The sequence below is a fragment of the Bactrocera neohumeralis genome, chromosome 2, assembly GCF_024586455.1.
Source record: "Bactrocera neohumeralis isolate Rockhampton chromosome 2, APGP_CSIRO_Bneo_wtdbg2-racon-allhic-juicebox.fasta_v2, whole genome shotgun sequence".
In the NCBI taxonomy this organism is placed as follows: Eukaryota; Metazoa; Arthropoda; class Insecta; order Diptera; family Tephritidae; genus Bactrocera; species Bactrocera neohumeralis.
Genome location: NC_065919.1, coordinates 25389254 through 25415267, shown reverse-complemented (window position 1 = coordinate 25415267; position 26014 = coordinate 25389254). Strand labels below are relative to the sequence as shown.

Below are 26014 nucleotides of genomic sequence, written 5' to 3'. Positions count from 1 at the left end.
ATTCGCACGATTAAGCGTGTCCAGAGAACACTGTTTACGGTACTTTTTTTCAGCTTTATCGGAACGAGTCGAGCAAGAACGTGTTTCATATCCAAAATATCCACCAAAATCATTCGAACGGACTCGTGAGAGATGTCGAGCTCTCTTGCCATTTCTCTAACACTTGCCTGACGATATTCAAGCACCATATCCTTCATTTTTTTTTAATATTTCTATCAGTTGGACAGGTCGAAGATCGTCCAGATCGATGTAGGCATGTCTTCAACGATCTCTCCACCGTCTTTGAAGGCTTTGTACCACTCGTGGGCTTGGTTCTTTGATAAAACTGAATCACCTAAGCCTTTTCCAACATTCGCAATGATTTCTCATACGAAATTTAGTTCGAATTACAAAATTTGAGGCAAATTCTTTGTTCGATATTTTTATTCATTGTAAAAATCACAACGCACTACTGAGGTCTACCGACTTAAGCAGCTGCTGTAAACAAACTGGTTAACAGATCGCGCTCGTACATATTTGGCATAGTAATTAAGGACAGTCCTATCAACTTAGCAAAATACATTACAAAAACACGTTACAAACGAAAAATTTTAACGTGATGTTGGGCATAACTGACTTAAAGACATGTTGGTTCCTGGGTACACATTATAAGAAAAGCGATTGGTATCGTCTCCGAATTGTGAAAAAATATCCTCCACTACGTTAAAGGCTCAAAATATCAAAAAATTAACCACAGGTTAGAAGAATATTGTGCTTGTTTTCATTTTATGAATATCTGGAACTGTCCATAATATATTTCGGCTTATCGGAAATCGGTTTATAAACTGATGTAAAAACTCAACTCGTCAAAGCTCAAATGTTCAAAATAATACCATTCTACTAAAGTTGATTTATAGTATCAGAGGAATACAAACTAACTGTATAAAAATTATTAAAAAACGAAAAACAAAACTATGTAAATTCAAAATTTTAATATCCGTAATTAAAACCCACGAATATCTGAGTGGTTGCCACGATTTCGAAAAACGAGGCTTACAGTTTACTCAGTACAACACTCAACAAGTTTTTATACTCCTGCAACAATGTTGCTAAGGAGAGTATTATAGTTTTGTTCCCATAACGGTTGTTTGTAAGTCCTAAAACTAAAAGAGTCAGATATAGGGTTATATATACCAAAGTGATCAGGGTGACGAGTAGAGTCGAAATCCGGATGTCTGTCTGTTTGTCCGTCCGTCCGTCTGTCCGTCCGTCCGTGCAAGCTGTAACTTGAGTAAAAATTGAGATATCATAATGAAACTTGGTACACGTATTCCTTGGCTCCATAAGAAGGTTAAGTTCGAAGATGGGCAAAATCGGCCCACTGCCACGCCTACAAAATGGCGGAAACCGAAAACTTATAAAGTGTCATATCTAAGCCATAAATAAAGATATTAAAGTGAAATTTGGCACAAAGGATCGCATTAGGGAGGGGCATATTTGGACGCAGTTTTTTTGAAAAAGTGAAAGTGGCCCCGCCCCCTACTAAGTTTTTTGTACATATCTCAGAAACTACTATAGCTATGTCAACCAAACTCTACAGAGTCGTTTTCTTCAGGCATTTCTATATACAGTTCAAAAATGGAAGAAATCGGATAATAACCACGCCCACCTCCCATACAAAGGTTATGTTGAAAATCACTAAAAGTCCGTTAACCGACTAACAAAAAACGTCAGAAACACCAAATTTTACGGAAGAAATGGCAGAAGGAAGCTGCACCCAGACTTTTTTAAAACTTGAAAATGGGCGTGGCCTCGCCCACTTATGGACCAAAAACCATATCTCAGGAACTACTAGACCGATTTCAATGAAATTCGGTATATAATAGTTTCTTAACACCCTGATGACACGTACGAAATATGGGTGAAATCGGTTCACAACCACGCCTTCTTCCAATATAACGCTATTTCGAATTCCATCTGATGCCTTTTCTGTATAATACGAGTATATACATTAGGAACCAATGATGATAGCGGAAGAAAACTTTACACAAATACGGTATTTGAAAAATATGTAAATGACGGATAATGAAATCTCGATTATCACTTTATCATGCGAGAGTATAAAATGTTCGGTGACACCCGAACTTAGCCCTTCCTTACTTGTTACCTGCTAAATTCATGTGAATAAGTCGACTGGCGCGCTGTTGTTGACTCGGCTATAATCGCGTAAGCGGTGTCTACGCCAATTAAGAAGAAGAAGTCCAGATTTACTATTTTACTCAGTTTTGGAAAATGTATTTATTTCATTAAATTTTCTTTTATTTTTATATCTTTCATTTTACTATACTTTTACAATTAATCAATTCATTTGCTGCTGGGCTATTGCTTTTAAATAACCGTTACACATGAAATATATATATATTATTGCGTATTTACCATATACAATTACATTGCAGATTTTGTTTCAATATACATTTATCTTAAAAACTATTTGTGCTTGTGTTCTGCGCTGTTGTTCGTAAAAAAGAGTAAAGCTTATTATTAAATATAGAGAAAATTTTTGGGAATAAAAAAATAATTAGTTAAATATAATGAAAGAGTTTTATTTATAAAAATATGTATGCATTTAGAATGTAAGAAGAAATACTTATTATTATTATATTAGCTATAACTACTGAAATATAAAAATATACAATTATCTTTCAATATCTATCATAATCTTTGATTGGGCTATTTCGAAATCAGTTTTAGATTAATAATTACTTTCAATGTGTTTTTGTTTGATTGCTTGGTTGATTGGCAAAGGAGGCACATGAGCGTCAGACTCCAAGCGATCATTAGCCCCAACGTGCTCCTGTTTAGTACATAGATTTCATGTGAAAAATAATATTTGATTTCATGAAATCGTAAAAATAAGGGAGCACTCAAGAAATCTTAAAAAATGCAAGGCAGCTATACTTTTATATGAAGTTCGTTATAAAATTTTCTTCAAATAAGTAATGGTCAAGGGCAATAAACTCTCTGAGAAAATCGCAAGTTCCATAGCCTTTTGCTTTTGATCGCAGAAACTGTTTTAATATAACATTATAACTTTTTGGAAAATGTTGACCTCCATAATGAACGAGAAGATCTATTTTTGGCAGCGAGTAATATGAAAATAATTACATAGGCATAGAACATGGGTCCATGTTTGAGAAAACTTAATTGAACTGATTAATTTTAATTGATGTTTATACTGTTTCAGTATTTATTTATTTAAATCAATCGTTTTACTTTCTCATTTAATATGAATCATTTATTATGATTAAAAGTGGATTATATAATTTAAAGCACATTTGTTTGAACATTTCTTGTAGTATCTAAACTTTGGAAGAACTGTTATACCGCGAAGTTAGCGCAAAGTTTTTGAAACTTCAACATTGAAATTTTTGTTCCAAAACTAATTTCGTAAAAGCCCAAAATATTTAATTGAGTTAGTTTAAAAAAGTATAGCTTTTTATTCGTTATCAAAAAAAATCTATTTATTTATAGAAAAAAAATACAATTATTGTAACTTTAGTTTCATTTCGAAATGAAATATTTAAGTGGTTACATGGGTTTCACGGCTTCGAAAAAACGTTTTTTTATTGTCTTTTTAATTCTAGAGTATCTGTAGCACATTGTCCTAAATGCTCAAGTTTATCCCAGTAATAGTTTTGGATATACAGTCTTGAATAATTATGCGTCCGAGGTCAGCTGTATAATCACTTCAAACTTTAAGCACATTTTTCTCGAAACTATGTTTTTAAGGGAGGGGTTAGGGTTTCAAGGTAAAAAATAATACTTTTATTTTGCGAATTTTAATTATTATTTCGTCACTTTTTTAGTTCAAAAACTTTAGACGCGTTCTTCTTACTTACTTTTGCAAAGTCCGTGTTCACTATCATTTCAAAACTACTTGACCAATTCATTCAAGCTTTTTACACATTTTCACATACAAAATATCGCCCACAAAGTTGAGTATTTTTTTACATTAAGGGAGTTTTCTACCCACAAAATGTTGGGATTTTTATTGGAAAATAACAGTTTACACTTTCAATGGCCGTCAAACATTTTTAACTAAAAAAAATTAAAAGAGAACGTTGGGGGAAGATTTGATTATGATTTGACTAATTTTTCTTGTTTTTTTTTATTTTCGGACAATTTCCAGCCGAGTTATGGTGAACACCGAAAATCGTTTTTTTTTTCTTTTCCCCAAGACAATCTGGGGAAGCTCTGTGAATGGCTTATGATTCAATATTTCTACATGAAAAAATTACCCAATATTGTCAAAAGTGTGCTCAATTATGTACAAATGTTCAAATAAAATTACTCAATCCATATTTAAGAAATAAATTCGCAAAAAAGTCTTTTTTTTACCTTGAAACCTTAACCTCTCCATTAAAATCGGTTTCGAAATGTGCAATTTTATGTAAAAACGTGTACCAAAAATCCGAGTGACTGCCGGAAATGACGTCGTAATGGGCGAGTTTTGAATATTTTCCTTTGAAAATTTCACAAAATCTTTATAAAACATTTTTCTTTGGAATAATAAAAAGTTTAAATGAAGCATTTAATTTTTTATATGAAAAAAGATATCGGAAATATGCCGTTTTTTGTGCGAGGAAACCCGTGTAACCCCTTAAATGAGAACAGTGCCTATATGCGTAGGCACATTGTGCCAAAACTTATGTATCACATTAACACGTAGTTGTTGAAACACAAGGTAAATTTGGAATTATAATTTAAGAAATATGGGTGTTCGTTATATGAAAATAAGCCCTGTCTAGTTATGGGTATCAAGCAAGTTGTTCAATATGGAAAATACTCCGCATTGTAGATGAAATTAAGAGCTTTTGCTGGAGATATTTGCATTTGTGTGCTTGTTCTCAAAGAGAAAGTTATCATCTTCAATAGCAAGGGATCTCAAAATCTTCATGTATTTGCTTACCCCATGCATAATTTTATCAAAATATAGAAAACCTAGAAAAGTTCGGCTTTAAAGTTTCTTTTATGTATATTCAAACACAAATTTTAATACATAAAACAAATGTTTGAAAATACATACCAAAAAATTTCCCCAATAATTGGAAAACGTTGAAACGTTTGTTTCATAACTCCTAACTATCCCTAGCTAGTGTTTCTTAAGGGGGTATTCTGGCCTAGAAATTTAAAAAAATCTAAATTTTTTTTTATATTTTCAAAGCTTAACTATTCAAGAATATGTGTACAAGAGGATTTTTCAAAATTCAAATTATTTTCGGAGATATAGGCATTTTTCTGACCCGGCATCCAAATTGGTTCGGCCGGAACTAATCGAACAAAAGACTTTACGCGAAACTTTAAACGCGTTTTTCTCAAAACTGACTTTTTCGGAACGATACCCACGATTTCTCAGGTTCTACTGGACCGATTTACTTGAAATTTTTATAATTTTCTTTATGGTTGGAACTAGCCACATCCCCAAATTTTTATTTTTATTATTTTTAAAAAAATCGAAATAGTCAGAAAAAGTGATCCAAAAAAACTTTTTTTTTCAGGCAGTCGCCATTTTGTGAAAAAATGTGTTTCCCACTTTTCCGTAGTTCCGGCCATTACGACATTATTCTAGATTAATAATCTTTTTTTTTTGGTTTCAGATAACTAGGAGGGTTGAAATCATGGGTATGGTCACGTGGAAATTTTTAGAGACCCCCCATTTCGTCAGCTCATAATTTTTGAAATTTTTTACTTTTTTTAGTTTTAATTTTTTTCTGTACTCTTCAAAAATTAACAAATAACTAGTAAAAAAAAATGGATAGTAAAAATATTAATTGTCTTTTTTTTACGACACTTTAAAAATTACCTGAAATTCATGCTTCTAGACCAGAATACCCCTTAACCCAAAAAAACTAGCAGAAGAGAGCGCAAGTTGAGAGCGTAAGAGAGCAGCTGGTTTCTGCCAGCAGAAAATTGCTACTGCAATATGAATAAACAGCTGATAAAACACATATACAAATATACATATGTATGTAATCAAGCGATGTTTGACGCTTTTGCTCTGATTTTGTTTATTTTATAAGTTTTAGTTTATGAAAATAATAAGTCTATTGAAAATTTTTCTGTTTTTTGAATTGTATTGCTAACTTTTGCAACTTTTTCGTTTCTCTACTTTTTCGTTAAATCGCTGTTTGTGAGTGTAACTCGCATTCTTGTTCTTCCTGATAGCCACTAGCAGTTATGAAACAAATCTATAAAGAAACTTTCAACGTAGTCGTTTTGACACAATATGCCTGTCATCATTCCTCAGCATACATATTTACATGCAGTTCGAAATAATTAAATTTGCAGCAACCAAAAATTTGTATTTATTTTTAAATCGTCTTGCCACTCTGACGCAAGTGCTTGGTAAAAATAAAATGATTTTTGTTTAATGCGTTTAATAACTTTATTTTCTTGATATCTAAAATTTTAGTGTTAATGTAAACAACGAAGAGAATAATCAAAATAGGTTGTCTCTCCATGCATAGACCAGACCTACAGTTCCTTTGTAAATAATCTATATAGTTTAATAGAAAATCCAAAAAATATACATAGATATATATTATATGAAAGGGTGTGAAATTTTATTGAGATTCATAAATTCGTTGCTACAAAGGATGCAATCACTTAATTGACTACAGAAGCTTATTCAATACTTAATGCATATGCATACATAAAATTAAAAAAGTTTTAGCATTTTTACAAAGGAATTAAAATATATTATTTTGTTTAACAAAACTTTAAGAAGTTTAAAATGGACACCGCATAAAAAATATTTGTGGTAAAAAAACTAAAATCAAATATATGTACATACACATACAAATGTATATAAACTACATACAATGATATACTTTTGTCTGTAATTACACAATTCTTAACCTTAGCTGTTTCTTACTGAATAAAGTAAATTCGGCTTATCAAACTACTTTTGCTATAATACGATTACCTAATTGCTAGACGGGTAACTAATCGATAACTACTTTTAATTACTATAATTATGAACTACAATTTGTAGAATTTGTATACTGTCAAGGCGCGCAGGCGTAGTATAAATGAGAGGAAAAATAGAAGAAGCAACATGTTGGTATAAAACGAGTGAATTTACAGGTATAAAGTGAGTATGAGAAGCACCTGCCATAGAAACGTGCAAAAGGTTTAGGCATCCAATTGCATTTATACAGACATACACAAATGCATATTTGCACTTGTAAGCAACCATATACAGTGAAATTTCCTATAACCGGACACCCACGGTCGCAGTGCTTTTGTCCGGCTAAGTGAGCTGTCCATATAAGAGGGCATGGACAAAAACGTGTGCTTAAAATGTATTCTTAGAGTCAGAAGCTGCAACTCAGAACTATATTTCTATTTAACAAATAAATGCGAGCCAATGTCAGTCAGCTGTGAATGAATGAAAATAATCTTATTAGTTTCCGTTGCGCCAGTGCGAACCAGATTACACCAGTGCAAGACAATTTGTTTGCTGTGATTATTTTACATTTTGTTCTTTAAAAAAACTGTCTCAAAACACCAAAAAAAATTAATAAGAATTTTAAAAACCGTGAATTGTACACAATATTTTTGACAAATTTTATAAAATCTTGTCCGTTTGTCAGAGATAATTTTAACGAAATATTACCAAAACTGTGTCCGTGTCCTGTCATTGGAACGTACTCATGTCCAGTTATAGGAACTGGTTTTGTATGAAAATATTAATGAAAACGTTGTGTTCATCAAATTTGTCCAGTTATGGGAGATATCCGACTATGAAGAAGTCTGTCCGTTATGGGAAATTTCACTGCATAATGTAAAGTTGAGAGGAAGTAGCGTTGAAAAATTCGCAGAGCTAAGACACTAGTAAATATACATGTTGTTTTACTCCAATTGATTCTAACTAATGTTTAATTTCTTCGAAATTTTGTGTAATTTTCGATCTCCGTTTTACCGCTTTGCTGAAATTATCATTAAAACCTGAGTTTTTAGTGTTGTTTGTTGTTGTGTATTTGATGTTGTTATTGCAGTTGTAGTACTGTCATCCCATGTGTGCGCACTGGGAGCTCGCTTTATCAAACATGCATAGGGTCGTTGCGCGCCCTCCTGCCGATAGGCAACTAACTCTCTGCCCTTGCGCCTAAGCGCCTCAGTAAAATCAACTGCGATCACGTGCACGCTCGTGTACCCGTTTCTTCGACTTTTTGAACTTATTACCATACCTGCCGTTACTGTTGCCATCACTGCTGTGCAGTGCGGCGTACTATTGACCCTTATCCTTGCCGGCACCGCCCGCGGTTACACCGGTCAAACCGAGCAGGTGATCGCTGGCCAATAGCCCCGCTGCCGCCGCTGCGCTGGGCTGATGTGCATAGTTGCGTATCTGGTGCAATGAGATAAGTTGTGTTGGGAAAGCGGCGGCTGCGGCGGCATTCTGCTGGTACAGGTACGCTGCAGCGGGTGGACGTTGTTGTGCAGACAGCGCATTCAAATGTGGTGGCGCCGTGTTGATGGGCGTGAAGGCGCTGGTTGTTTTCACGTCGTAGTTGGCTGCGGCCGCCGCCGCCGCCGCTGCTGCAGCTGCTGCATTGCCCATTAGAAGTGGATTGGGTGAGTGTGACTGTTGATGCTGATGTTGTTGTTGTTGCTGTTGTTGCTGCTGCTGATGCAGATGATGTTGGGGAGTTTGACGCATCACCAAGTCCTCACCCTCATCGTTGGGCGAGTGTGAGTGATTCGGCGTGTTGCCGCTGCCAGCGCTATCGCCACCACTGCCCGCTCCACCATTCACCAGCCGCTGATGGTGTTGCAGTAGCTCCTGCTGCTGCTGTTGTTGGTGCTGTTGCAGCGTCGCAAAGTTGTAGCCATTCTGAGCATGTTGTTGCTGCTGTTGCGCAGCCGCTGCGGCTGCTGCTGCTGCGGCGGCAGCTTGCTGCTGTTGCTGTTGTATAGCTTCAGCGAGTGTCGCAGCATTCACGCCACTATCAGCACCCATTTTCGCCCAATACGAATTGGGATCACTAGTTGCGGCCGCTGCGGCAGCATTCATCACCACCTGTCGCTGCAAATTGAGGCCGATACCGCCGGCAGGCACATGGTGTTGCGCATTACTTGTTGCGCTGGCCTGTCGTTGCTGTTGCTTCTCCGCCTTTTCGGCGTGTTTTTGCAAATGCTTCTGCAGGTAGGTTTCCTGTGTGTACGACTTGCCACACAGGTTGCAGATGTGCGTCTTCAAGTGCTTCGAGTCTTTGTGTTTGGGTATGTGCTCGAGCAGCGTTAATTCGTCGGTGAAGCATTTGTAGCAGGAGTTGCATTTAAATGGTTTGTCCGTTTGATGGCAACGAGAGTGCGATTGCAGATTGGAGAGTTGCGAGAAGGCTTTGGGGCAGCCGGCATGGCGGCACTTGTATGGTTTATCCCCGGTATGTGTGCGAATGTGTTGTTGCAGGTGCGACAGCTGTGTGAATTTGCGTTGGCAGATCTCACAACGATATGGCTTGATGCCCAGATGGATGCGGGTGTGTTGTGAGAGGTAGGAGGAATTAGCGAAGGTTTTTGTGCATTGCGTGCATTTGTAGGGCTTGGCGTCACGGCCTTCAGGGGAGCCTTGTTGGTTACGTTGTTGCTTCTGATTGACGGTGTGTTGCTGCTGTTGTTGTTGTTGTTGTTGTTCGACAGCAGCAGCATGTGGATCATACTAAAATGAGTAGAGGAAAAAAAATAAAAATTGTTTAAGAATGCATGCTCCCCAAGAGAAAGAAGTTTTTATGTCAAGTTCGTGGATAGATAGCGAAAGCAGACATTAAGGTAATATGTAACAATTGAAACGAATATTTTTTAGGTTTCTATAACGCTAAAATATTTATAGACTAAGAAGCCTTTAAAAATTATTTAAAAAGAACAGAAATTCATATTACCACAGATTTTTGATAGTTTACATTTTTTGAGAAATCTTATCATAGTAATATATGGACTTCCACGAACATAAAGCCCACTGACTTAAAAAAAAACTTTAAATTTTGAGGTAAGATTTTTGATTGAAAGTTAGGGTTTTTCAATATTAGCTCAATATAAGGAGAAGTAATAAATATTTTAAATAAAAGAAATAGTCTGGTTGGGACATAAGAAAGTAAGTTTGGGCAAAATTTCATGAAAGGAAAAGAAATCGTGTTCAAGATAAAAATAAAATCCTTAAAATTTGGTTCTGTAAATTTTTCGCATTTGGATTTTGAGGTTATGTGAAAAAACTATATACAAGGTCTGTCGCAGAAGAAACAGAACTTTTTAAATATAACTGTTTCTGGTGGCGCCACCTATTGATGGGTATATGAAATAAAAAGTTTGATCTCTTGTTGACATTTCGTAAAAATTTTAAGACAATTGGATAACTACAAACGATGTTATCGATCAAAATGTGACAGCCGCTTTTGGTCATCGGTCGTAAAATGCAAAGAGCAAATATTAAATTTTGTTTTAAACTTGGGAAAACGTTTCCTGAAACATTTCAAATGATGAAAAAAAGTTTATGGTGATCAGTGCCTATCCCGTAGTAATGTGTATGAGTGGCTTAAGCGATTCCAAGAAGGTCGTGAGGACCTCTGTGACGATCAGAAGTCGGCCGTCTTCAGAAGTCAAAAGTAAAGACAATGCTGATTTGTTTTTACGATTCCGAGGGTATTGTACACCTAGAGTTCGTCCCACCTAACCAAACGATTCATGCTGAATTTTACCTTGGTGTTATGAAGCGTCTTTTGTCACGCATTCGTCGTGCTCGACCACAATACCGTGAGGCAGGGTCCTGGCACCTGTTGCACGATAATGCGCCGTGTCATCGGTCGACGCTTGTCACTGATTTTTTGACAAAAAACTCCATATTAACCATTAATCACTCACCCTACTCACCTGATCTGGCACCCTGTGATTTTTACCTATTTGGAAAACTTCATTTGCCCATGAAAGGACACTGGTTTCAGGACTTTTCAGCTATCCAAAAGGCGACGACCGATATTCTCAAGAGCATTCCGAAAAATGACCTAAACACTCATTTGAAATGCTAATTGACCGGGCTAAACGCTGTATCGAAGCACAAGGAAACTACTTTGAATAAAAAAATATAACTTTTGAAAAATATTAATTTTTTGTTGTTTTTTTTAACAGTCCTGTTTCTTTTGCGACAGACCTTGTATATGTATTTTCGACGGAAATCCAGACAAACCATTCTCAACCTTGAAAAATTAAGCCACAAATCCCCTGTCAATATTACGATTCCAAAAAAGTATGAGCCTGATAGCTTCGCAGGCGTTTTAAACAAATCACTATATGTATGTATATGTATTTCTCGCCATTACTACATCGAATTACTATCACTTACCTTCTGCTCGGGTTGTTCGGTCATGGTGGGTGTGGCCGGTGAATTTGGCGGACTATACGATTGTTTAAGCTGCAGCTGTTGGTGCTGTTGTTGTTGTTGCTGCTGCTGCTGCTGTTGATGAGCCGCCTGTTGTTGTTGCTGTTGCTGATGATGTTGCTGCTGTTGTTGTTCATGCGCTTGCTGTTGTTGGAGTTGTTGCTGCTGCTGCTGATGATCAGCGAGCAACTGCTGTTGTTGGTGTATAAGGCCATTCTTCAACGAATAATCTAAACGCTCAACATTCTGACGAAATTCATTGATATTAAATGGTTTGTAATCGTGTGCCGCCAACTGTGCGGCATTGCGCAATTCCACCGGCGTCAGATGATGGCTTAGTGAGGAGAGGACATTGCGTTCGTTCATCGAACGCAGCTGATCGATCGAACGGTGGAGATAATCACTTGGGGGAGCGGGTAATTCGGCCATTTCTTTGAACGCGGCGTTGTGTGTCACACCGCTGCAGTATTGTTGTAATAGTATAATGTGTGCGTTACGCAGCCGTCAGTTGAAGCCGTTATGTGGTAGGAGTGTTATGCGAAGAGTGGTTGGTAAAAAACTGCAGCAAATTTCGTTTCGCGTATTTTTTGATCGATTGATGGCGCCAGCCAATTAATTTCGTCAATTCGGTAACCGCCGATGTCAGCTGAAATTGGAAAAGAAAAACTGGTCAGTTGGCACTCTGCAATTGCATTGAGGTGTATAATAATTATAATAGGTAAAAAAACAAAATCCATTAAAATTTTAAGGTAAATTGTCATATATGCCTAATCAACAAATTGTTTGTGCCAATTTTAATATGTAAGAGGTTTTTTTATTGTCGAGTGATGCTTTAGACAAGCTCAGCGCTTTTTTACCAAGCTGTTGTCGCCATACAATGTCTTTTCTGTGCAGGGTGTCAACTTACTAATCCAAATGGTGTGTAATCACCAAGCTGAATGTAAAGCTAAATGCATCAATAATTCACATATATGTATGTACATATGTACATATATGTATTGCTGAACCTTACATTACATTATAATAAGTCTTATTAAATATGTTGGTAATCCCTAATCCAATCGTTATTCGATGCACTCGTGAATTATTTAGACATGACTTTGCAAAATGTTTGTGCTCGGTTACATTCAGAAATTTGCGTTGGTATGTTTGAAGCTGAAATATAGCACACTATAAGGCGGGAGTTGTACGAAGGCGCCCTAATGATGCTCAGTTGTTTGAACGAATGAGTCGAAAAGCATTGCATTGAGACAAAAGAAATCTGAGAGTCACAGTTGACTCTGCTAAAGAACAGTTAAAAAAGGTCGTCAAATTTTGGAAGAGTACTTTAGAGCGATGAAACAAAGGTGAATCGTATTGGATCAGTTGGCGAACCATTTTTTCATCGCCCCTGGTGTCAGGCATTAACTGGGGAGCGTTTTCCTGGTACAGCTTTGGACCATTGCTGGAGATAGATGGTAGAATGGACCAATTTTCATAGCTCAAGATTCTCAAAAATACTATGGAACTTTTCGCGTTCAAATCAAGTTTGGTACGCGATATTCCTCTGACATTTTTATGTTACAGTGTGAAAATTGGAGAAATCGGACTACAGCCACGCCTACTTTACACATAACACAATTTAAAATTTCATCTGTTTATTTTCTTTCGAGTGTACAAATCAAGAAGCAATTAATATTGGGTAGTCGAAAAAGTCTTTTCGTATTTCTAATCAAAGTTTAACTTTTTTTATATTTATAATAATAAATAAATAAACAAATGTGTACCATTTTGGTCAAAGTGGTTGCCATTTTTTCGCTAGAGACATTATTCCATCAATAAAACTTTCATCAGTGTAAATCGAAATTTCGAAATTCTCAGAACGGAAGCGAGCGAACCATTGTTGTGCTACACGAACTGATACCGCAACGTCCCAATAAAAAAAAAATCAATTCAAAATATAGCGAATTTCTTCATTATTTTCACTCATTTTTCAACAGCTGTAACTTTTTTTCAACTTCCCCGAATTTTATTTTTTTTTTGGTTAAATGAAGCTTAAAATATCACCTTTCCAACACTATTTGGTATGAATGTGATTAGTAGCACTGGAGATATCTATTGACAAAATACGAAAATACTTTTTCGACTACCAATATAACGGGATAAAACTTTGCACGAATAGTGTCTTTGAGTCGTGCCACTGGTTGTCTAAAAATTGCTCAAATCATACCAAAAATGTTCAAGCACTTCAATGCTGAAAATGTGGACCCAGTGCTTATAGTTCACTTTTCACCGAAAATATCTGTCAATGTGTGAGATATTATATAATTGAAATTCTGAGAGGTTTCTTTCCTGGTAGTAGTATGTTTGTGTGTTACAAATGGGTTGAATCAGGTCCATACTTTCCTTAGCCCCCATACACCTAATATAAATATTTTCGAACTTCCGGGGCTTTATACCGCATATATCGCCCAATATCTTAATCGTAATAAAGTTGAGAGAGTGTGTTTTTCTTATAGCGGTGCATCTTTGTGCTTAAACATGTTTGGCTTGAGGCCTAATTAAGGGGTTACAGGGAATACGGCTTTCAAAAACTTGATTTTTTTTATTGTCTTATTAAATTCTACAACACCTCTAGAACACCTTGTCTTAAATTTTCAAGTTGATCCGAGTAATAGTTTCAGAGATACAGCCTTGAGAACTTGTGCCCTCGAGGGTATGTGGGCTAAGTGCGCCATCTTTAAACGCGTTTTTCTCGAAACTGTGCTTTTGAAGTCGGCTGGCATGACTTTTCGAGAACTACTCAACCGAACTTAATGAAATTTTACACAGGTCTTTGAGATACAATTCTTAGATAGTCGGATGAAGAACTTTTTTTCGAAAACAACTATTTACAAAAAATGTCGTGAAATTTTCACTGAAATTTTAATTTTTTTGTAAAAAAAAGTCTGCTAAAATCCAATTTTCAGTTTTTTTGCCTTCGTCCAAGTACTAAGTTATGGTTTTAATGAAAACACACATTTTTTCACTTTAGACGAACCTGTAAGGAGTTATCCTGCCAATGCGCATCTTCTTTCCGAGGGGTCACCGGAAATGGCCGAGTTGAAAATATTTTTTTCAAAAATTTCAGAATTTCTTTGTTAATAGTGTATGTTCGTAACTATAAAAAATTCTAATAAAATATTTCATTTTTTATATGAGAAACATTTTTTGGGAAAATCCGACACAAATACACAAATGTAACCCCTTAATGGTAAAAACGTGAACCTTGGATATTCTAGCAAATTTTGATGTTTTCCATATTTGCCCAGATTACAAATTTCTTTATAAAATTACTGAATGCGCTCATGTTTTTATGATGTTAGCGAAAATTAATTTTCCAGTAATGATTAGGATCTGCGCATCTTTTTCGCGAAGCTCTTTATCGAAATCATGCGGAAAGTTTTACTAAAATATAATATAAACGTGAAGAAATCTTACGCACTCAATAAAATGTTCGGCTTTACTCAATGAAAACTTCGCTTTCGTTTCATAAGTAATATGTACGAGAATTCTGAGAAGAAACATTGATATCGCCAGACAGTCATCTTGTAGTTGTGACTGTTCTGGATAGTGAATAGTGGAAAAGTTTTATGTTGATAGTCGAAAATATCCTATCCTAAGATAAACTGAACAGAAAAGCTCATAAAAAGCATTTACTTCTCTTAAACAAAACTGACATTATAAATATACTTGTTATTTTCTTTCATGATTTGTGATGTTTTTTTGAGTAAAATGAAAATAAAGATTTTAAAAGAAACGAGAGCAAATCTTACAAAATTATTCAAAATTACAAGATTTTTGTGAATATCTATTTTGTCCCCTTCAAAGTAAATGAAATATTATACACTTGTGCCAACGGTTTTTCCAATCTTCGAAGCACTTCAAAAAAAATCATGTCAGCTCCTCCTTCGATGCCGTCTTTATCTCGTCAAAAAATATGTTTATGTACATATATCCAAAAAGTCGCGCACATATCGTTGTCGTGGTATCTAGGGAACAACTTTAATCACTGTAGAACTCATGATGCACCAGTGCAATAATAATAGTATGTATATCCAAAAATATCGTATATCTAGGGCAAGTTAATACTGTAGACCAGTGTAATAATAGTATAGTATTGACTCTTTGAACAAATAAATTCATATATTGTGTCTTTTTGCAGAACACTCTTTGAAAAACATATTTTGTGAAAACGAATTTAAGTTTTGAAATAATTTGTTTGTTTTGTTTTCCTTTTGTTTATTTCTTTTGTTGAATCCAGTTTCAATTATTAAACTTCAATTTCAATTAAGGGGACAGTAGGGTAATCTTTTTAAAAATTTTTTTTTTTGCATTTTCAGTTCCCTTATACCTTACTTTTTCTATTTCTTTATACTTTATGCTTAGAATTAATGTAGAAACCCAATTTACCATTGGAAGGTTTCGAAAAATCCCAAAAATAATAATAATACCGCTCGACGTTATGAGCGCTCGGAGTGCACACCTCAAACTTTAAATGCGTTTTTCTCAAAACACACTTTTTTAAACTGGCGGACATGATTCCTTTCAAACTACTCAACCGATTTGCTTAATTTGTTTTTAAATATTCACAAAACGCCTAGCTATCGTCCCTATATTTTTTATAATTTAATGGCAATGTTATGACAAAATTTATGTAAAAAAAACATGGTGACAAATTAAAAAAAAAAAACAAGTAAGGAAGGGCTAATTTCGGGTGTCGCCGAATATTTTATACTCTCGCATGATAAAGTGATAATCGAGATTTCATTATACGTCATTTACATATTTTTCAAATACCGTATTTTTGTAAAGTTTTATTCCGCTATCATCATTGATTCCTAATGTATATATTATACGGAGAAGGCATCAGATGGAATTCAAAATAGCGTTACATTGGAAGAAGGCGTGGTTGTGAACCGATTTCACCCATATTTCGTACATGTCATCAGGGTGTTAAGAAAATATTATATACCGAATTTCATTGAAATCGGTCTAGTAGTTCCTGAGATATGGTTTTTGGTCCATAAGTGGGCGAGGCCACGCCCATTTTCAATTTTTAAAAAGCCTGGGTGCAGCTTCCTTCTGCAATTTCTTCCGTAAAATTTAGTGTTTCTGACGTTTTTTGTTAGTCGGTTAACGTATTTTTAGTGATTTTCTACATAACCTTTGTATGGGAGGTGGGCGTGGTTATTATCCGATTTCTTCCATTTTTGGACTGTATATGGCAATGCCTGAAGAAAACGACTCTGTAGAGTTTGGTTGACATAGCTATAGTAGTTTCCGAGATATGTACAAAAAACTTAGTAGGGGGCGGGGCCACCCCACTTTTCCAAAAAAATTGCGTCCAAATATGCCCCTCCCTAATGCGATCCTTTGTGCCAAATTTCACTTTAATATCTTTATTTGTGGCTTAGTTATGACACTTTATAGGTTTTCGGTTTTCGCCATTTTGTGGGCGTGGCAGTGGGCCGATTTTGCCCATCTTCGAACTTAACCTTCTTATGGAGCCAAGGAATACGTGTACCAAGTTTCATCATGATATCTCAATTTTTACTCAAGTTACAGCTTGCACGGACGGACGGACGGACGGACGGACGGACAGACATCCGGATTTCGACTCTACTCGTCACCCTGATCATTTTGGTATATATAACCCTATATCTGACTCTTTTAGTTTTAGGACTTACAAACAACCGTTATGTGAACAAAACTATAATACTCTCCTTAGCAACATTGTTGCGAGAGTATAAAAAGTTAATTACTACCATTCACGTAGTTTTTAAGAATAAATTGGGGTTTCGCGTTTCAGATGATCCAAACATGAGAAACATGAGAAATCGTGTCCGCATCACACCGACAGATATCATCAAAAATTCAAAAAAAAAATTATTTATACACTCCATGATATAGTACATATGTACCTCATATGTGAAAAAAAATTCTATTGTAGAATAAAAATTTCTATGAAAAAAATGTCAAAAAACAGGCCAGACCCTACCCTACTGACCCCTTAAACATATATGTATGTATGTACATACATATACATATATGTATGTATGCACATGTATACATTTTTAATGTACATATGTATGTATTTAAATACACTTTCGCATTTATTATTCATATTACGTAGGTTTAAATCTCCGCTAAAATTAAATCTTAATGGCGAATAATTTGGTTGCCTTTGCGAAAACTTTTTGTTTTTGTGCACTTGTTGAACAAGTTCAATAGCTATAAACATTTTAAAAGTTTATGTGTATGTATGTATGTATGTATGTATGTATGTATGTATGTACATATGTATGTATGTATGTATGTATATATATGTATGTATGTATGTATGTAATTGCTCACATTTTCATGAATCGACTGTTGCAGTTGTTAAACAAATAATAAAACACACATTTAAAACAAAAACTAGACAAAAACAACAAATCTAGTGAACAACGAAACACAAAACAGTCAAGTAGATAATCTGTTAAAACTGAACGCATTTGGCGCTGCATAAAAAGTGAAATTACACATGCCGAAAAAACAGCTTCAAAAAAAATGAGGCTCCATGCTGCCAATAAGAGGCGATAATGACAGTTTAAAACAAAAACATACACTCTTACAAATTAAAATATCAAAAAAGCAAACGAGTACCATATGTAGTTTGTATGTACATATATAGCGCACATAATTTAAAGGGTAGAACAAAAAAAGGCAAACAGGAGGTGGAGCGTTTGTGACGTAAACATAGGCGATGTATGCAAAAAAATTGCAAAATAATCGTATAAAAGTAAAGTAGTTAAAAATAAGCGATAACACCGCAAATGCAAAATTCATTGCTAATTTCTCTTATTCAGCTAATAAAAAACAAGCACAGAGCGTAGCAGAATAAATACCGAAATTCAAAACCGGCCGTAAAACAAATAGACAGCCACACGAAAGAAGAAAATCAATAAAAAAGAATGTGCAACAATATAAGCGTACTTGCATATTCACACTACGCTATGCATTCATGCGCACATGGTGGAAACACGTACATCCATACACACATACACATATGTGTTGGCGATAATACAAAAATGGCAAAAAACGAATTATGTACACATGGAAGTGTGAGCGAATTCAAAAAACGCAAACAGCAGCAAAAAATTGATAGACGCAACAAAAGTATGGCAGCTGCCAACGACGGCGCCACCAGCGCTGCCTATCTGTATATGCAAAAAAATGCAAATACAACGTCAGAGAGCAAAGCATGCAAACACAGAGGTACAAACAGTGATGGTAAAATAAAATGTAATTGTATCAGTTTTTGATGTTGGAGGACAAGCAAGTTGGGTACAATTCGGCTTTTTATCGAATTTTTTTAAATCAATTCACTTGCTACCCCATATTCATAGATTATTGGTGAGCTTTATCTAATGCTACATATATTATTTGGAGCTTGTCATTCATACACCACAAGTAATGAATTTTGACATTTCGGGTAAACTTTTAGACCCTTTTAAGGTATTTTCTTTTTTCATGAATAATTCCTCTCTTACATACTCGGTATAAATTCGGTACAATTGAAACATTTTATTTCCTCCATCACTTTGAAAGAGCACGTTTACGATTGTACTCTGCTTCAAAAAAAACAAAAGATCATCTGTAGACACTGTTGCATGAGCGTTGCACACGTTTCTTACTCTTTTCCTTAATTTTTTCCCCGTTAAATTTTCAATTGGTAAGTAGAACTTTTTTGTGAAATACATAAATATTCAAATATGTGTGATATTTTTGGATTTTAAACATCAATTATGAATTTGAGTTAATGCATTAGTTTTGTGCACAATTATGTTAGTAAAAGACGTATTATTTTTTCTTTTAAATATTATAAGAACTAAATTAAACGTGTAGTTGTTTTACTTATAATTTTAATTTTATTTATATTGTTATACTCTATCATATTTTAGTATTGACAAGAACTAAAAATGCATACGACTAAATGCAACCGTGTAATTGTGAATGAGTGTGTCGTATGTTTGCTTGTTTTCCAATATGCAAAATTATCTCTCATCGCCAATATTATCGCCTACTTATGCAGAGAATTTATCTGCTACTCTACTATGTTGACGCCAACGCCGACGCCTGACTTTTTGAAGAGCACACAATGCTGTGCCGCGAAATTTAAAATTTGCTGAGTGCGAGAATAAAAATATTGCAAATATAAAGCAAAGATGGTTTTTAGAATTTTTCGTGGTGTTCAAATTTGATTTGACTTCCCTATATAATACTAATAAAAGCTATCTGAAGTACGATAAGGCTCTTTATCGACGGCACATTATTTTACTCAACCCCATCGCAGCAATTTTTACGGTCGACCGCTACTCTATAGTCGCATGCCAAATCGGCGTGCTGCTTGCCTCCTAACCAATTGGTTTCCCTGCTTGCTCCTTGTTGGCTTCAAATAAATTTTTGACATGCGCCCGCAATGTGCTACTTTTTCTATGCCTTCTTTATTGCAACAATAAAAGCGGCGCGCAAATAAAAGTAAGCTGCCACAAAAAATATTACAATAATAGAAACATTATGAATGGGCATAGGGTTGTTGCCACCAATACTTATTGAACTCAAGATTTGATTTCATTTCGCACACACATTATTTACACATGTATACTTCTTTGGTTTCATTGTTTATAAATTTATAACAGCAATAAGTGGGCAGCCCAGCTGATTGTGTATAAATAAAAATATATTTAGTGGAAATTGATTGGCGTAAGTCAACAATACGAAAGTGTTAATTACAACAGATATACATACTTACATACATATGTACATACATTTCTATGTATACAGAATTTCGACACAAAACTATTTGCACATTTTTATCGGAAAAAAATATACAAGAACGAAAAATAAGAAACTTTACTTCTTATTGTTGTTTTCTACGTAAATATTCAAATGTACATACATAAATTTATTAGCGTTCATAGTCCAAAAAACTTTGGTTTAAATTTAGTTCGCGAAATAAAAAAAAAGAAACGCCAAAACCTTAGCGAAAGCAAAGTACACAAAAACATTTAAATCAGGAGATAAGACAAGCTATTTTTGCGCTCATTGTATGCATAAAGTGTCGGTGAATAAATTCTCCCAATAAGCTTATTTGAGATTTATAATAATTGAAACGTTTATAAATAATTATAATTACTTAAAAGAACATTATTTAAATAATTTTTTGTTATCTTTTTTTGTAAATTTCAATATATGTCGAATCTGCTTAATTATAAAAAATAATAACTAAATTTCATTTTCAACACAATGAATGTGAATTATGGTGGTATGACATTAAATAATTAAATAAACAAATTAAAATGTTATATGTACATTAAATGAATGGAAAGAGGAGGTCTAGCGAGTAATATCTTTTCAATCTTTTACGTTATAAACTATTGTCCAGCAGCTGAATCGCAAATAAATGTTAATATGCCGGAAGCAGGTCTTGCTAGTCCAGTGCACCCACTGGTAATTCGACTTACAAGCGGTGACAAGAACAAGGCTTTGCCAAAAAATAAAAAAAAAATTATGTCCTAAATATATACAGAGTGTGCGTGTTCTGTTCATGCTAATTTACAAGATTTTCTAAGAAACCAATTAAAGAATAATATAAATGTATTAATACGAAATTAAGCGTTCATTCATTGGATATATTAATTTAACAACGCTTAACCATGTGTAACATTACTAGGAAGCAGCAGATAAGCATCAAAATATTACTGGAACGTGTCATTATTTTTTGTATACTACACGTTTTATTTCCAAAAAGCAAAATATAGGACATACATACAGTTGTGTTCAAAATAATAGGAGTGCATCACAGCATAAAATACAAAGTGATGTTTTTCAACAAAAACAAGAATTTTATTAATTTATTTTTTTATCCACAAATTGTTCATTTTATGTAGTCTTTGTATGCACTTTTAAATTTTTAGTAATACACAGTAAATGAAAAAAAATTAATTATTTAAATAACAACCTCAAAAATTCGGTGTTCAAAATAATAGGAGTGCATCACAAAATGCAATAAAACTAAAAAAAAATTAAAAAATTGGAAATTATCACTAGTATATAAGTAAGTTTAGTTAATATTTAGTAGAGTAAACGCCATTTTTTTATTACTCCTGCAGATCTGCGGAACATGGGATCGATCAGATCCCGACACCTTTTCATCGGGATTTGCTGCCGTGCCTCGTGGACTGTGCTCCATAATTTCCTTGTATTTGATAATCTACAGTTAGCAACATCTTTTTTAATATCTGCCCAAAAGTTTTCTATGGAATTAAGGTCAGGCGACTGAGCAGACCACGATATAACCTCAACTTTATTGACCCGAAGCTATTCCTTTGCAGATTTGCTTGCATGTTTCGGGTCTTTATCTTGCTGAAACAATCACTTTAATGGTATATTTCATTCCGTGAATGGCAATATAACTTTTTTCAATATATTCACATACACATATTGATCCATGGTTTCTTTTATCAGATGGATTAGTGCCACGCCGTTGCACGAGAAACATTCCCACCATGCACTACCATGTTTGACGGTCTTAAGAGTGGTTTGCGGATTATATTCAGTATTTGGTGGACGACGGATATACTGCTTATACCCTGGGCCACCAAATAAAACTACCTTACATTCCTCTGTCCGCAAAATATTTTTCCATTTCTCCGGTTGCCAGTTGCCATGTTCCTTGGCGAATTGGAGCCGTGCTCTAATTATGTTTCTTTGTCAACAATGAGTTTTTTCGCGGAATCCGCGCAAATAAATTGTATTCCAAAAAACGCCTACGAACTGTTACGGCAGTAACATCAAGTTCTAGACGCTTTTTTATAACTCAAGACGTCGCTTTGGGATCTTTTTTAGACGACTGGAGTATGCGTCGATCGATTACCTTAGTAGTTTTGCGTTTTCGTCCACGTGTTTCGGGTTTATTTTTGTAGGACATGGAATTTGACATCATTTGATCAGAGCACCCGAGTATTTCTTTAATTTCTTTATAAGTTTTCCCGTTTTTTTCTAAGATTTTTAATGATTTCACGCTTTTTGTCGCTGCGATGTTTTTCTCTACACATTAATTAAAATAAATGACTTATCCTTTAAAAAATCCCATCCTTTTTATTCTTTTGTACTTACTTTTAAGTTTTTTACAGATTTGGTTTAAAAAAAAAAAATGTATTATACCACTTGTTAGCTCACACTCCTATTTTTATGAACAGCGCAATTCAGTGACCTACACAGATTTGAACTCATAACATTGGAAATAATGTAAACAGCTGAAGTTTGTGCTTTGTGTTTTATTCGCGGAATACCGTTAGAAGTATTTCATAAAAAATGCTTGACGTTCATGGTCTGACATGATAAATTTTTTGGGTTAAATATTTTTCTCAGGGGCACTCCTATTATTTTGAACACAGCTGTACATAAATATTTGAAAAGAAGAAATACATACATAAGTATGTGAACTTTCAGGTGAATATAAAATTAGTCAGTTCTTCTCGTTGCGATATTTTAGTTGGAGCACAGAACATTGGTAAGTTGCTGCCACTTTTATATTTAAAAATTTGAATTTTTGCATAAATGTAAAGTACAAATTTCTTATTTCACTTTGTTGAATACTCTTACATATGTACATATATTTCACAGTACAGAATATTTGTAATTTCATTCAAAAATAAAATACAATTTAGCATACAAATTTAATTAAACACGCTGGTAAACACTAAATCATCACCACTGTGTTTACAGCGATTTTCTCCTCCTACATACGCAGCGTAAAAAACGAAATCTCATAAAAAGTAGGTAATATTGCCGTTTATTCAAAAGAACAAGAAAAACGAACGCAGCTACGAGCCACCAACAATTCACCGAAAATAAAACATAAAACACGCAACTCATAAAAAATGTTATACACACAAAAAATAACGCAGTGGCGCAGCACGTACACTTCGGCAACGCGGGCAGCGCCAGCGTCGTCCTGCTAACTGCATTGTTGCACCCGAGCAGAGATGCCATCCAAACGTGCATAGAACTCACACACGCACGCGATAAAAAAACCAATTAGTCCATAAAACAAAATTGCGCGCTTAAAAACCAAACACATGTAAACAAAACACGCGGCGCAGTAAAGCAGCGACGCCGCATGACCACGTACGGCGCCGGCAGACTGCCCGCAGTCGCCACGCGAGGGAGCGTCGAGTGGACAACGACTGCGAGAGAGCAGAGAGTGAACAAAAACAAATATAAGTATTAAAAAAATAAGCAGAATGGATGGCGAGTTGGTGCGAAAAAGGAAAATGTATATATAAAAACGGAGAAAAAAGTCGATGCCAGGTAAAAAAGAACAACATGGGACTCTGCAAAAAAGTCAGAATAAAACTGAATGAGCGAATTGAATTATGCAAAATGAAATGTGTTGGAAAAAACGACTGAAAAATATGTGCTGCGCGGGCAGAGGAATGGGCGGACATGCACGAATGTTTGTATTTGAATGATGACTTATGGCTGGAGGGCGGGCGTTCAGCAGCAGGGTGACACACATATGTACGTGTATATGAGTATTCGCAATGCGAACTGTAAACGTTGAAAATAGCATAATTGCTTGAAAAAAGTATTGCGAAAATGAATGAAAGTGCGCGGTAAACTTCACGCGATATCTCTTTATTATTCTATTTTTCTTCGCATATGTGTACACAAATGTGTGCTTATGTGTACTAGTATATGTTCTATATATGGAATAATTTCTGTTTGTTTTTAAAACGAGCAATTGGCCTGTGTAGTAGTGCATATTGCGAATTGCTAATTTTGGAAATTTTAGGCTGATTAGTATTGTTGGACGTGTTTCTATGGAATTTAATTAAATTTGATCAAATTTGAATAAATAAAAATTTTCTTCTTGCAAAATTTTTCTGATGTAGTTTAATATTTTTTGAGTTGTATAGAGCTAATGTTTAAAATAAAAGGTTCATGAATACAAATTGCTTAAATTAATTGTTTTACATACATACATATGTACATAATTATATTCGTAACAACAATATCATGTTTGAATATTACGTGAAACGTTCGTTACTTAATTTCAGTTTTATAGTATGTATTTACGAGTGTTAAACGATCTCGTTTTTATGTTTGATTTTTTTTTTTTTTTTTTTGATTATACTATCTGTGCAACATATTTTGATACGACTTTTAAAATATATTACAAAACATTCTAGACTAAAAACATAAATAATATACTAACCGCAATTTATATTTTAATAATAGCAGCAGCAGCTCAATTGTCTCAGACCAAGGGTTGGCGCGAACTTTTATATTTACATCAATTGTTCGTTCACCAAGTATAATTAATGTTTGATGCACAATTGCAATTATGAGAACTTTTATCGTTTTTTAATTATTCGAACGATTTGACACAATGGCATCAGTATTATTTACTTTTTTAAAGCCGCAACTAAGTAGTGAGTTTTTCGCGACTTTGTTTTCTACGTTTTAAAATATTTTCGCGCTACCGAAGTGATAATTATCAATTTTCCAATGTAGCTGTTATTGCATTATTTATTTTGTTTAGTATTTGCAATTTTTTCATAGTTTTTGTACAATGTTTACGAATAAGCACTGATGTGGGTGCTGTTGTTTATAACAATTTCTATACCTACTCTTCTTCACTTTCACAGCATTCAACAACTACGGTCAGTGCGCACATATGTATGTATGTACGTACCAACACAAGTCACAGTGCAAATGAAAACACAACCGACACTACTTATTGTTGTTATTTTTTACCGCTCCTCCTTCAACACAATTTTTTTCTTTAATTTTCTTCTACATTCATCCTTTGTTTTCGGCACACCGTCGCATGAATTACGAAAAGTACGCACACACATACAAGTACTGCACACAAAAAACTACGCAAAGAAAAAATGGCCGCGCTTATTGGCACTGTATTACCCAAAAATAAGAAATCAATTTTATACTTTTTGCCAACTATTTTTCTCTATTGCGAAAACACGTGCGAAACTGCATAGGCAATTGTAATGAATTTTCGTTATTCTCTTAGAATGTTTTCATTTACACCAATTTCTTGTTGCTGTAACTTTTTTACAAGCATACACACACTCACAGCGATATTTTACAATTCACACCTACTCTCAAAAAACCGTGTCCGTTCGCTGTCAAAGCAAAAACTTGACTGTCGCTACGAGCAAAAAAAAAATCACATCACGATTTTTTCAAATTGGTCGCTGCCGTCACTGCTGGTGGTTCTGCGTCGCTGCCACCACTGAGCCAAGGAAGCGGCACAGTGTTGTTTGTGTGATTTTGTCTTTTGGTTTTGCTCTGCCGAATAACTAAACACACACAGAAATAGAGAGAGAGAGTGAGAGAAGCCATTGGCACATAAAAATGTTTTATGTTCTCTGGCTGGGCTAACGTGCTGTTGGCAGGAAAAATAGTAGTATTTCCTACCAATTGGTCTTATGATATTCCATTATTGGATACTATTACAACTATGGACAATTTACAGCTTTTTTGTTTATTTCCATCCTCATGAAAGTT

At 34.7% G+C, this 26014-nt stretch overlaps 1 protein-coding gene across 1 annotated transcript; it reads right to left on the bottom strand.

Moving 5' to 3' along the window:
• Nucleotides 1-2276: 2276 nt before the first annotated feature.
• LOC126751650 (zinc finger protein squeeze) lies at nt 2277-25637 on the bottom strand. Its single transcript, XM_050462075.1, has 3 exons — nt 24702-25637; nt 11381-12062; nt 2277-9706 (listed from the first exon to the last, which is right to left on the bottom strand). Exons 2-3 carry the CDS (start codon nt 11843-11845, stop codon nt 8273-8275), a joined length of 1899 nt encoding a protein of 632 aa, XP_050318032.1. The 5' UTR covers nt 11846-12062; nt 24702-25637; the 3' UTR covers nt 2277-8272.
• Nucleotides 25638-26014: the final 377 nt, after the last annotated feature.

Excerpts from the sequence above, each read along its gene's own strand:
- LOC126751650 (XM_050462075.1), bottom strand. The coding sequence starts at position 11,845 with ATGGCCGAATTACCCGCTCCCCCAAGTGATTATCTCCACCGTTCGATC. Across the intron at positions 9,707-11,380 it reads CCGAACAACCCGAGCAGAAG|TATGATCCACATGCTGCTGC; the intron begins GTAAGTGATAGT and ends TACTCATTTTAG.